This window comes from Ranitomeya variabilis, chromosome 5 (assembly GCF_051348905.1).
Source record: "Ranitomeya variabilis isolate aRanVar5 chromosome 5, aRanVar5.hap1, whole genome shotgun sequence".
Taxonomy (NCBI): domain Eukaryota; kingdom Metazoa; phylum Chordata; class Amphibia; order Anura; family Dendrobatidae; genus Ranitomeya; species Ranitomeya variabilis.
In genome coordinates, this window is record NC_135236.1 from 313,934,522 (window position 1) to 313,949,291 (window position 14,770).

At 43.4% G+C, this 14,770-nt stretch overlaps 1 protein-coding gene across 1 annotated transcript in view; it reads right to left on the bottom strand.

Annotated features, from left to right (window-relative positions):
* PHYH (phytanoyl-CoA 2-hydroxylase) overlaps positions 1-14,770 on the bottom strand; it is a 59,114-nt gene that overhangs the window by 40,439 nt on the left and 3,905 nt on the right. The window contains exon 2 of the mRNA XM_077264596.1: positions 5,521-5,576. Within this exon, the coding sequence (XP_077120711.1) occupies positions 5,521-5,576 (56 nt within the window). The remainder of the gene's footprint in view (positions 1-5,520; positions 5,577-14,770) is intronic.

The window sequence follows — 14,770 nt, forward strand, 5'->3', positions numbered from 1 at the left end:
AGCAGAAAGGCTAGGTTCACCCCTGCCCTCTGGCTCTATTTTGGGCGTTCTAAATATTCTATAACGACATATTGTTGTCAGTTTCTTTTCTGCTCTTGTTGGGAATATGTATTTCTATCCACCTGCAGTGACTGGGTGGTTCAATACTGGGCATTGCAGTTAGGGTGTGTTCCGCCTCTTTTTGATACATCTATTGCCTGTTGGATATGGGCGGTTTATATGCGGATCCGTTCTAGCATTTTTTTGCTTTAGCCCCATGAGCCAGGAGATAAGCTTATATTTATGTTTTGGCTTGCGAGCAGGGCCCTCATTCCTCCTGGTATCTATTTTGAACTGTGATTTCTGTTATGCTGTAATGTCTATTGTCTGTACAAGTCCCCTCTATAAGTTGTAAAGCGCTGCGGAATATGTTGGCGCTATATAAATAAAAATTATTATTATTATTATTATTATTGGTGCAGGCATGCGAGTGTACTTTAAAATATCATATGTTATTGTATATGTATAGACCAAGTTTTCACGTTGTACTGTTTTAATTATGTTTTAGATTTTTTTGTGTGGTGTGCCAATAAAATTCTTGTTTCTTATATGTGATTCATTTGTGTTTTATGCTCCTGTGGTGTGCATCTTTATGGTGGCTTCCTTTTCCCTTTGTTCTTTTTCGTGGCTTGTGTTCTTCTATCTACTTAGTGACGGAGCCAAATTTTTGAAATCTGACCAGTGTCACTTTATGTGGTAATAACTCTGGAACTCTTCAACAAATCCCAGTGATTCTGAGACTGTTTTTTCGTGACACATTATACTTTCTGATAATGGTAAATTTAGGTCAATATGTTTTGTGTTTATTTATAAAAAATATCAAAAATTTAAGAAAAATGTTAAAAAATTAGCAATTTTCAAACTTTGAATGATTATCCCTTTAAACCAGATAGTCATACCACAGCAAACCATTAATAAATAACATTTCCCACATGTTTGCTTTACATCAGCACCATTTGTAAAACATTATTTCATTTTGTCAGCATTTTAAGAGGTTTAAAAATGTAGCAGCAATTTTTCATTTTTTCAAGGAAATTTACAACATTTATTTTTTTAGGGACCCATATATTAGGAAACCCCCAAACATGATACCATTTTAAAAACAGCATCCCCTGACATATTGAAAACTGCTGTCAGGTAGTTTATTAACCCTTCAGGTGCTTTACAGGAATTAATGCAAAGTGGTATGACAGAAATGAAAATGTGTATGTTTACCACCTAAATGTCGGTAACTTCTGAACAGATTACTACAGCTATCAGACTCTAAAGGTACCTTCACACGAAACGACTTTACAACGAGAACGACAACGAGCCGATCGCTGCAGCGTCGCTGTTTACATCGCTGTAGAGATGTCAAACACAGCAGCTCCAGAACGACGCAGGAGCGATCCTGTGACGTAGCGGTGACGCACTTATCGTTCTCACAGGTCGTTAGCTCCATGTTTAACATTGCTGGCATCGTTGCTTTTGCTTTCAAACCTGACGATACACGCCGATCTGACGACCAAATAAAGTTCTGAACTTTAATCAACGACCAGCGATATCACAGCAGGATACAGATCGCTGCTGCGTGTCAAACACAACGATATCGCTATCCAGGACGCTGCAACGTCACGGATCGTTGTCGTTCTCGTTGTAAAGTCGTTTCGTGTGAAGGTACCTTAAGGCCGCTATTTAGTCGTGAATTGCCATGGCAAACATCAGGATCACACAATCATGATCTGAGGGCACCAATTGGGATAAAGAGGAAGCCCCCACACTCTGTTAACCATTTATAATGATGTAGTCACTATTGACAGCAGCATTTAAGGGGTTAAACAGATTTGGACAGTGCAAACACTGATTGTGGCTGATACAGCAAGTTGTCAGCTATAGTGGACAGCCAACAGCTGCTGGATTGTCACCTGTATGTGGAGGCTATTCCCTTATATCTCATGTCAGTTAAAAGACGTATTGGCGGTCATTAAGGGGTTAATTATTAGTAAACCTATAAAGCAAACAAGCAGCAAAATAGATTGTCTTAAAGGCAATAATGTAAATGGAATATAAAGAAAAAAAACGCTATACAGGAAATACATAAAATATAATCAATTTTTATTGAAAAGCCATTAAAACAAGCATGGAATGAAAGATCGAAACAGGCAAAAAATATCAAACAAAAAGGAGGGTATGGATGCAATTTATTGCTGCAATGATGAGGATCAAATTGATTTCAAATAAAGTGCAACACAAAAATTATTATACATGAAGTAATATGAGCTGGAACAAATTGCTTGTACATAGTGTGCAAAAGCCAGCTAGCTGAAAGATGTGAAAAATATATAGGAAACTGTGTCAGAAATTAAGGAAATTATTATACGCTACTAAGTAAAGTCTATATTGCCAGTGTATACCGTATATACTCGAGTATAAGCCGAGATTTTCAGCCCAAATTTTTGGGCTGAAAGTGCCCCTCTCGGCTTATACTCGAGTCATGATCGGTGGTGGGGTCGGCGGGTGAGCACTGTCATATACTCACCTAGTCCCGGCGATCCTGTCGCTCCCCCTGCCTGTCACACTGTCTTCGGTGCCGCAGCCTCTTCCCCTGAGCGGTCACGTGGGACCGCTCATTAGAGAAATGAATAGGCGGCTCCGCCCCTATGGGAGGCGGAGCCGCCTATTCATTTCTCTAATGAAGCGGTGCCAGTGACCGCTGATAGAGAAAGAGGCTGCGGCACCGAAGACAGGCAGGGGGAAGGAGCGGGACGCCTGGAGCAGGTAAGTATCGCATATTCACCTGTCCTCGTTCCACACGCCGGGCGCTGTCTCCATCTTCCCGGCGTCTCTCCGCTCTGACTGTTCAGGCAGAGGGCGCGATGACGCATATAGTGTGCGCGGCGCCCTCTGCCTGATCAGTCAGTGCGGAGAGACGCCGGGAAGATGGCGCCGAGGAGCTGCAAGCAAGACAGGTGAGTATGTTTTTTTTTTTTTTTTATTGCAGCAGCAGCACAGCTATGGGGCAATAATGGACGGTGCAGAGCACTATATGGCACAGCTATGGGGCAATAACGGTGCAGAGCACTATATGGCACAGCTATGGGGCAACGGTGCAGAGCACTATATGGCACAGCTATGGGGCAATAATGGACGGTGCAGAGCACTATATGGCACAGCTATGGGGCAATAACGGTGCAGAGCACTATATGGCACAGCTATGGGGCAATAACGGTGCAGAGCACTATATGGCACAGCTATGGGGCAATAATGAACGGTGCAGAGCACTATATGGCACAGCTATGGGGCAATAATGAATGGTGCAGAGCACTATATGGCACAGCTATGGGGCAATGGTGCAGAGCACTATATGGCACAGCTATGGGACAACGGTGCAGAGCACTATATGGCACAGCTATGGGACAACGGTGCAGAGCACTATATGGCACAGCTATGGGACAACGGTGCAGAGCACTATATGGCACAGCTATGGGGCAATGGTGCAGAGCACTATATGGCACAGCTATGGGACAACGGTGCAGAGCACTATATGGCACAGCTATGGGACAACGGTGCAGAGCACTATATGGCACAGCTATGGGACAACGGTGCAGAGCACTATATGGCACAGCTATGGGGCAATGGTGCAGAGCACTATATGGCACAGCTATGGGACAACGGTGCAGAGCACTATATGGCACAGCTATGGGACAACGGTGCAGAGCACTATATGGCACAGCTATGGGACAACGGTGCAGAGCACTATATGGCACAGCTATGGGACAACGGTGCAGAGCACTATATGGCACAGCTATGGGGCAACGGTGCAGAGCACTATATGACACAGCTATGGGGCAATGGTGCAGAGCACTATATGGCACAGCTATGGGGCAATAATGGACGGTGCAGAGCACTATATGGCACAGCTATGGGGCAATGGTGCAGAGCATTATATATATGGCACAGCTATGGGGCAATGGTGCAGAGCACTATATGGCACAGCTATGGGACAACGGTGCAGAGCACTATATGGCACAGCTATGGGGCAATGGTGCAGAGCACTATATGGCACAGCTATGGGGCAACGGTGCAGAGCACTATATGGCACAGCTATGGGGCAATGGTGCAGAGCACTATATGGCACAGCTATGGGGCAATGGTGCAGAGCACTATATGACACAGCTATGGGGCAATGGTGCAGAGCACTATATGGCACAGCTATGGGGCAATAATGGACGGTGCAGAGCACTATATGGCACAGCTATGGGGCAATGGTGCAGAGCATTATATATATGGCACAGCTATGGGGCAATGGTGCAGAGCACTATATGGCACAGCTATGGGGCAACGGTGCAGAGCACTATATGACACAGCTATGGGGCAATCGTGCAGAGCACTATATGGCACAGCTATGGGGCAATAATGGACGGTGCAGAGCACTATATGGCACAGCTATGGGGCAATGGTGCAGAGCACTATATGGCACAGCTATGGGGCAATGGTGCAGAGCACTATATGGCACAGCTATGGGGCAATGGTGCAGAGCACTATATGGCACAGCTATGGGGCAATGGTGCAGAGCACTATATGGCACAGCTATGGGGCAATGGTGCAGAGCACTATATGGCACAGCTATGGGGCAATGGTGCAGAGCACTATATGGCACAGCTATGGGGCAACGGTGCAGAGCATTATATATATGGCACAGCTATGGGGCAACGGTGCAGAGCATTATATATATGGCACAGCTATGGGGCAACGGTGCAGAGCATTATATATATGGCACAGCTATGGGGCAACGGTGCAGAGCATTATATATATGGCACAGCTATGGGGCAACGGTGCAGAGCATTGTATATATGGCACAGCTTTATGTGGAGTATCTATGGGGCAATGGTGCAGAGCATTGTATATATGGCACAGCTTTATGTGGAGCATCTATGGGGCCATAATGAACGGTATGGAGTATCTATTTTTAATTTTGAAATTCACCGGTACCTGCTGCATTTTCCACCCTAGGCTTATACTCGAGTCAATAAGTTTTCCCAGTTTTTTGTGGCAAAATTAGGGGGGTCGGCTTATACTCGGGTCGGCTTATACTCGAGTATATACGGTATATTAAAAAAATTAAGCCTCTACTTATTAACATATAATAATTTCCTTAATTTCTGACGCGTGTAAATTTTCTTAAATACTTTTCACGTCTTACAGGTAGCCGACTTTTAGGGCTTCATGTATAACTATTTTTGTCTTGAACTTTATTTTAAATCAATGTGCCATCTTTTGCGGTACTTAATATGCATTTATAGATCCTCATCATTGCAGCCATGATTTGCATACATACCCTCCTTTTTGTTTTTTGGTCTATTTTGATGTCTTTATTCCATGTCTGTGTTTAATGGCTTTTCAACAAAGATTTATTATATTTTATATGTATTCACTCTGTGGCATTTTTTCTTTTCTTCATATTCTTTATTAGATTGAAGGTTAAAAATAAAATAAACTTACCTAAATGTTGGTGAGTGGGTAGCTGTTGTAACCTGTCCTGACACAGGAACTGCTGTCTGAAATTCTATTTAAGGCAAACACAATTCTTTATAGGATCACAAGCATTTATGATTCCTTTGTTATGACATTAACAGGATCTGATAGGTACAGAATTAAAGGGAACCTGACAAATGCATGCTGTCCAAACCAAGGGCAGTAGGAATCAGAGCTGGGCTGGGCGATTGCAGCCATGTATGTTTTACTCAAACACTCTGGCGTCTCAGAGAAGATGTCTTTAGAAAAGCCTACTTACTGATCTGCTCCTTCTTTTGTAACATTTCATTACATTTATCGTAGTATTCATGATCAGTGATGATGACAATTTCCAGCTTGAGTTTTAATGGTGCATACAAGTTACTGTATTTTTTTAGGGTAAATACCTTTTTAATAAACACATTTACACACAGCAAAACTAAATTTTTAGCACACCTAAACCTGTAAGTCTTTACATGCCAGCTGGCAAAGCGTGCAAAAGCCAGCCTAATCTAAACGTAGAGAACTTCCTAGAAATAAGACAAGAGCGAAAACACCATAACAGACGAGCTACAGGTGGTGTTCGTAAGGTCACATACTGTATCTTATCAGGAATATAAATCAGGATTGATCTGTACATGGAAAGGCAGTGACCTTAGCTGTGTAAAGTGCAAATGAACATTAACTGACTGAAGTTCATAATTTGCACCTTTCGTAACATAACTGTGATAAAAGAAGATTACTAGAGCGCTCCAAAATGCCAACTGCTTTCCAGATAGAATAAATTGATATCACCTGGGTGTATTTACTTTATGTACATTACTTTGCTTATTTGGTTCCATGGTCATGCATGAATGGGAAGAAAGTACAAAAATGACGCACAAAATAGTCTAAGGCTGTGGTTGCGCACACCAATCCTCACTCTTTAGCTACTATGCAAATGGAAGAGAAGAAGAGAATACCTCCCAACTATAAACAAATAAAGTCAGAAACATTTTAGACTAAAAAACTTCCCTAACCTTGACCTGTACTTTACACATGGAAAAAACTGAAGTCCATTAGTGATCCCATGCAGATTGGGTAAACCCTTTCTTGGCCTCCATAGTGTCCACCACACATTATGATGCCACCACAGTGCTCACCATGCAGTATATTGTCTCCACAATGCCCCACAGTAGATATCTCCCCCCCCACACACACAGCATGATGCCTACATAGTAGATATCCTCCCCCACACTCACAGTAGGTTGCCTCCACAGTAGATATCCCCCCACACTCACAGTAGGTTGCCTCCACAGTAGATATCCCCCCCACACACACACAGTATGATGCCTCCACAGTAGACATCCCCCCACATTCACAGTAGGTTGCCTTCACAGTAGATATCCCCCCACATTCACAGTAGGTTGCCTCCACAGTAGATATCCCCACACACACAGTATGATGCCTCCACAGTAGACATCCCCCCACATTCACAGTAGATATCCCCCCCACATTCACAGTAGGTTGCCTTCACAGTAGAATCCCCCCACATTCACAGTGGGCTACCTCCACAGTAGATATCCCCCCACACTCACAGTAGGTTACCTCCACAGTAGATATCCCCCCACACTCACAGTAGGTTGCCTCCACAATAGATATCCCCCCACACTCACAGTAGGTTGCCTCCATATTAGATATCCCCCCCACACTCACAGTAGATTGCCTCCACAGTAGATATCCCTCCACACTCACAGTGGGTTGCCTCCATATTAGATATCCCCCCACACTCACAGTAGGTTGCCTCCACAGTAGATATCCCCCCACACTCACAGTAGGTTGCCTCCACAGTAGATATCCCCCCACACTCACAGTAGATTGCCTCCACAGTAGATATCCCCCCACAATCACAGTAGGTTACCTCCACAGTAGATATCCCCCCACACTCACAGTAGGTTGCCTCCACAGTAGATATCCCCCCACACTCACAGTAGGTTGCCTCCATATTAGATATCCCCCCCACACTCACAGTAGATTGCCTCCACAGTAGATATCCCTCCACACTCACAGTGGGTTGCCTCCATATTAGATATCCCCCCACACTCACAGTAGGTTGCCTCCACAGTAGATATCCCCCCACACTCACAGTAGGTTGCCTCCATATTAGATATCCCCCCCACACTCACAGTAGATTGCCTCCACAGTAGATATCCCTCCACACTCACAGTGGGTTGCCTCCATATTAGATATCCCCCCACACTCACAGTAGGTTGCCTCCACAGTAGATATCCCCCCACACTCACAGTAGGTTGCCTCCATATTAGATATCCCCCCCACACTCACAGTAGATTGCCTCCACAGTAGATATCCCTCCACACTCACAGTGGGTTGCCTCCATATTAGATATCCCCCCACACTCACAGTAGGTTGCCTCCACAGTAGATATCCCCCCACACTCACAGTAGGTTGCCTCCACAGTAGATATCCCCCCACACTCACAGTAGATTGCCTCCACAGTAGATATCCCTCCACACTCACAGTGGGTTGCCTCCATATTAGATATCCCCCCACACTCACAGTAGGTTGCCTCCACAGTAGATATCCCTCCACACTCACAGTAGGTTGCCTCCATATGAGATATCCCCCCCACACTCACAGCAGGTTGCCTCCATATGAGATATCCCCCCCCCACAATCACAGTAGGTTGCCTCTACAGTAGATATCCCCCCACACACACAGTATGATGCCTCCACAGTAGACATCCCCCCCAAATTCACAGTAGGTTGCCTTCACAGTAGATATCCCCACACATTCACAGTAGGTTGCCTCCACAGTAGATATCCTCCCACATCCACAGTAGGCTACCTCCACAGTACATATCCCCCCACACTCACAGTAGGTTACCTCCACAGTAGATACCACCCACACTCACAGTAGGTTGCCTCCATATTAGATATCCCCCCCACACTCACAGTAGGTTGCCTCCACAGTAGATACCACCCACACTCACAGTAGGTTGCCTCCATATTAGATATCCCCCCACACTCACAGTAGGTTGCCCCCACAGTAGATATCCCACCACACACAGTATGATGCTTGCACAGTAGATCCCCCCTTTCACACAATATAATGCACCCACCATACATTACCCCACTGCCCCCACAAAGTATGATCCATCATCAGCCTTTCACGCGGCATAAAGCATCACAGCATGAAGCCCCCAACATAGTATGATGCCTGTAATGAAAACAAACCAACAGAAATAATATGGGCCCCACACACTCTGTGTGCAGGTATAAGAAAAAAGTTATCTCTACCCATGTATGTATTAGAGAGTGATAACGTATACTCCAGATACTTGAATACCATACAAAAAAAGGAGTTCTATACGAATATATAAAATTATTAATTTTTATTACAACAATCATTAAAAGAACATGACATAGTTCAAAGGAAATTTTGACAATATAGTAATAGAATAAAGGAGACCTTAGTACAAAGACATCCGAGTCTCAGGCAAAAAAAAAACAGTACAAAACACCATGGTATATCCATGTAAATGAGCGCAAATATCAGCACAAGAAAAGCATGGCAAAAATATTTAGTATAATACTAGTGTCCATGTGGCCATGTGTCCGCCATACTTAAATCAATTGCTATGCAAAACTGATACACATTCGCTTACCCATGGTGAAATAATAATCTGCCTGGGACTCTCGGTTGCCGCACCATTTGCTATAAGGCCGTAGTATGTCATTAGTCTCATCCACATTCATCCTCTACAGAGACCCTCATTGGCTGGGAATGTCCACGCCAATAGTATTCTATGGTAAACTACGGCCTTATAGCAAATGGTGCGGCAACGTAGGGTTTTAGAAACCAGTTGGAACACATAGCCGTAGCTTTGTTTCTTCCAGTCAGAGGGTAACGATTACGCACACACTTTTACGTCACGCTGGGCGTGCCACCTCTGGAACGCATTTGACTATCGGCGCACCGGAAGTTGTCTGTCCAATATGGCACCGGGACTTCCGGTTCTCCAGGGCGTTCGGCCCAGGCAACGGCTGGATACTTGTCATCTATGGGAGCCGGCGTGCGTTCCATGAACGTGGAACGCAGCGAGGCGCAGCCAGTGACGGAGGTATGGCGCACAAGGGGTGTTTCACTTCTACAATATGGCGCCGGCACTTCCGGGTATCCTGCGCGCTCAGTACAAGCGGCGGCAGGATATGGGTCATTCATATGAGCCGGCGTACGTTCCTGCAACGTGGTGCGCAATCAGGCGCAGGGAATAACGGAGGTATGGTGTACAGGGGGGCGTGCACCTGCACTGCAGCTTCCTGGGGGTTATCGCCCACTATTATTTTTATAAATAGGCAGAGGGTGCCATATCTGGTTCACTCACCGGTTGTGGCAGACGGCCACACAGAAATTTCTCTGATACCAGAGGACATATAGCCACTGCTGTTATCCTCAATACTATGTACCTGAGCAAGATCTAGCTCACGGTCTTATGGAACTCCCCTGATGAATCTCTGCGAGTGGAGAAGAAACGCGTTGGGAGGCGTTACTTTCTAACACATCTGGTGGGGGGTGTCCAGTATAGGGCTCATCTGGGCCTGTCCTTGTTAGGACAGGAGTCAATGCTGGGGCACGACAGGGGAGTAGGCAACGGTTCCCCATCTTTTTACACATTGCTCCATTTTTTTCTATTCTGCTGGACCCTCCCGGGGACCCTTATTCATCTATGTGGTACTCCAGTCTGCAATTGGTGAGACTCAACCAGTTTTTTATCTGCACTGTTATCGACGTGAGCACCTTTGTTTATTATTTGTTTGTTCAATTTTAATGAATATAAGTAAAAGTTATGTTTTAATATAGGGGTTATACTCTTCTAGCTGATATTCACTGTTCTCCCCAAGAGTTGTGCAACAGCTTGGCTGTTCCAAGCTGTAGCTGCATATTTATTTAAAAAATCCAAAATACAGACACAAATGCATATAATAGTGGGTGAGTAATGTGCATTGGGTCTTTGGTGGGTAAGTTACTTGCGATGTTTATATGACCGTTTTGTGTCCTTTGATAGGGAGATATTTCCTATTCTATGTGTGTACATGTTTACTTAAATCAGCGGAGTATATATGATTACTATAAATCTATTATATGACATGTTTATTACTCAGCATGTGCAATATTTATTCTATACTATTTTGTCTATTGTGGGGTCCTCTTGATTACTCACCTGCTATTATATGCATTTGTGTCTGTATTTTGGATTTTTTATAATCCGGTATGATCTAATAAAGTATACAATTTTTAAAATGTATAAATGACTGATTCAGTCCCAGCATTCTTTGTTTGCTTTTTGGATTAAGATACGGTATGGGGGCAGACCAACTGTCCTCTGACAGATGATGGGGGGAGAAAAATCAGGACATTAAAATTTAAATTTAGTAAAAATACATCCTCTGTATACGACTACAAATGTGTCGCTACAATAAATGGCTGTGATGTCGCTGTCTATGGTTTCTTTGTTTTTTTTCCCATAAAAGAAGAAAAATATGAAAATCATCCATAGGTTAAAAAAATGAAGTCCTACTACATACAAAAGTCTGGCAGTGTATCTGGCCTAGAAGAACGCACAGTGCACTCTAATTATACCGCCAGGGGCCCTGATCAGGGACTTCAGCCAGTGTAACGAAAAACCCTTCACACCTTCCAGGGACAGGAGTATTGTGTTTCTATAGGAGTCTGTATTATATAAACATAGAAAGCTATGGGGGTCTGCAATAGCACTGGCGGACTCAGAAGAGTGACCACGTACCTCTTGGGCACCTATGTGACTGCACAGGTTGCACCAATGATATGTACACCCCTGTATAATAGGTTCAGCAATACAGCATGGGGACCGGTTGTCCCTCCTGTAATAGAAAAATCCTAGGTAGAAGCTGTATTACTGCCATATACATATACAGTGGGGAAAATAAGTATTTGATACACTGACGATTTTGCAAGTTTTCCCCCATACAAAGAATAGAGAGGTCTGTAATATTAATCGTAGGTAAACTGTGAGAGACAGAATCTAAAAATAAAAGCTAAAAAAAAAATAATAATTAAAAAAAAATCAAAAAAAAAAATCACATTTTATGATTTTTAAATAATTAAAAATTGCATTTTATTGCATGAAATAAGTATTTGATCACCTACCAACCAGCAAGAATTCTGGCTCTCACAGATATGTAAGGCTAGTTTCACATTTGCGGACAAGGGCTTTGCAAAGGGCAGCGTAGTTCCCCCGTTAAGCTCCGCCCTACGTTGGCATGCGTCCTGCCTACGATATCTTTAAAATTGGGTAAGCAGGCCATGCGGATGTATGCGGATGCCTCCGCATGCGTCACTTTCATGCTGTGTCAACCGCAACAAAATACAACATGTTGCGTTCGACCCAGGTCGGAGCAGCGACGAAACGACGCATGCATAGGCATCCGCATGGCCTGCGTACCCAGTCTGGGGCTCCATGCAAAATTTTGCTTCGTGGGGTAAGGAGGATTCTCAGAAAGGTCATGAATCAGCCCAGGAGGACCTGATCAATGACCTGAAGAGAGCTGGGACTACAGTCTCATACATCACCATTAATACAACACACTGCGCCGTCATGGATTAAAATCCTGCAAGGCATGCAAGGTCCCCCTGCTCACTCCAGCACATGGCCAGGTTCGTTTGAAGTTCACCATTGACCATCTGGATGATCCAGAGGAGGCATGAGAGAAGGTCATGTGGTCAGAGGAGACCAAACTAAAACTTATTGGTATCAATTCCACTCACCATGTTTGGAGGAAGAAGAAGGATGAGTACAACCCCAAGAACACCGTCACAACCTTGAAGCATGGAGGGGGAAACATCATACTTTGGGAGTAATTTTCTGCAAAGGGGACAGGACTGCATCGTATTAAAGGGAGGATGGATGGGGTCATGCATAACAAGATTTTGGCCAACAACCTCCTTCCCTCGGTTAGAGAATTGAAGATGGGTCGTGGCTGGGTCTTCCAGCATGACAATGACCCAAAACACACAGCCAGGGTAACTAAGGAGTGGCTCCATAAGAAGCATTTCAAGGTCCTGGAGAGGCCCAGCCAGTCTCCAGACCTGAACCCAATAGAAAATCCTTGGAGGAAGCTGAAACTCAATGTTACCCAGCGACAGCGTTGAAACCTGAAAGATGTGGAGAAGATCTGTATGGAGGAGTGGGCCAAAATTCCTGCTGCAGTGTATGCAACCTTGGTCAAGAACTACAGGAAATGTCTGACCTCTGTAATTGCAAACAAAGATTTCTGGACCAAATATGAAGTTCTGTTTGTTGATTGTATCAAATACTTATTTCATGCAATAAAATGCAAATTAATTATGTAAAAATCATACAGTGTGATTTTATGGTTTTTTTTTTGTTTTTTTTTTAAAGATTCTGACTCTAACAGTTGAAGTTGTACCTACGATAAAAATTAGACCTCTCCATTCTTTGTAGGTGGGAAAACTTGCAAAACCGGCAGTGTATCAAATACGTTCCCCACTGTATATGGCAGTTACAATAGGGCTGTTAAATAACATTTGTACTACTATATAGCGATGACATACAAAGTTATACGGCAGCTGTATTACTGGTATATAACGATGGTATACACAGATATACGGCATCTGTATTATTGGTACATAACGATGGTATACACAGATATACGGCAGCTGTATTACTGGTATATAACGATGGTATACACAACTATACGGCAGCTGTATTACTGGTATATAACGATGGTATACACAGATATACGGCAGCTGTATTACTGGTACATAACGATGGTATACACAGATATACGGCAGCTGTATTACTGGTACATAACGATGGTATACACAGATATACGGCAGCTGTATTACTGGTATATAACGATGGTATACACAACTATACGGCAGCTGTATTACTGGTATATAACGATGGTATACACAGATATACGGCAGCTGTATTACTGGTATATAACGATGGTATACACAGATATACGGCAGCTGTATTACTGGTACATAACGATGGTATACACAGGTATATGGCAGCTGTATTACTGGTACATAACGATGGTATACACAGATACACGGCAGCTGTATTACTGGTACATCATGATGGTATACACAGGTATATGGCATCTGTATTACTGGTACATAACGATGGTATACACAGATATACGGCAGCTGTATTACTGGTATATAACGATGGTATACACAGCTATACGGCAGCTGTATTACTGGTATATAACGATGGTATACACAGATATACGGCAGCTATATTACTGGTATATAACGATGGTATACGCAGATATACGGCAGCTATATTACTGGTATATAACGATGGTATACGCAGATATACGGCAGCTGTATTACTGGTATATAACGATGGTATACACAGATATACGGCAGCTGTATTACTGGTATATAACGATGGTATACACAGATATACGGCAGCTGTATTACTGGTATATAACGATGGTATACACAGATATACGGCAGCTGTATTACTGGTATATAACGATGGTATACACAGATATACGGCAGCTGTATTACTGGTATATAACGATGGTATACACAGATATACGGCAGCTATATTACTGGTATATAACGATGGTATACACAGATATACGGCAGCTGTATTACTGGTATATAACGATGGTATACACAGATATACGGCAGCTGTATTACTGGTACATAACGATGGTATACACAGATATACGGCAGCTGTATTACTGGTATATAACGATGGTATACACAGATATACGGCAGCTGTATTACTGGTATATAACGATGGTATACACAGATATACGGCAGCTATATTACTGGTATATAACGATGGTATACACAGATATACGGCAGCTGTATTACTGGTATATAACGATGGTATACACAGATATACGGCAGCTGTATTACTGGTACATAACGATGGTATACACAGATATACGGCAGCTGTATTACTGGTATATAACGATGGTATACACAGCTATACGGCAGCTGTATTACTGGTACATAACGATGGTATACACAGATATACGGCAGCTGTATTACTGGTATATAAAGATGGTATACACAGATATACGGCAGCTGTATTACTGGTATATAAAGATGGTATACACAGATATACGGCAGCTATATTACTGGTATATAACGATGGTATACGCAGATATACGGCAGCTGTATTACTGGTATATAACGATGGTATACAGATATA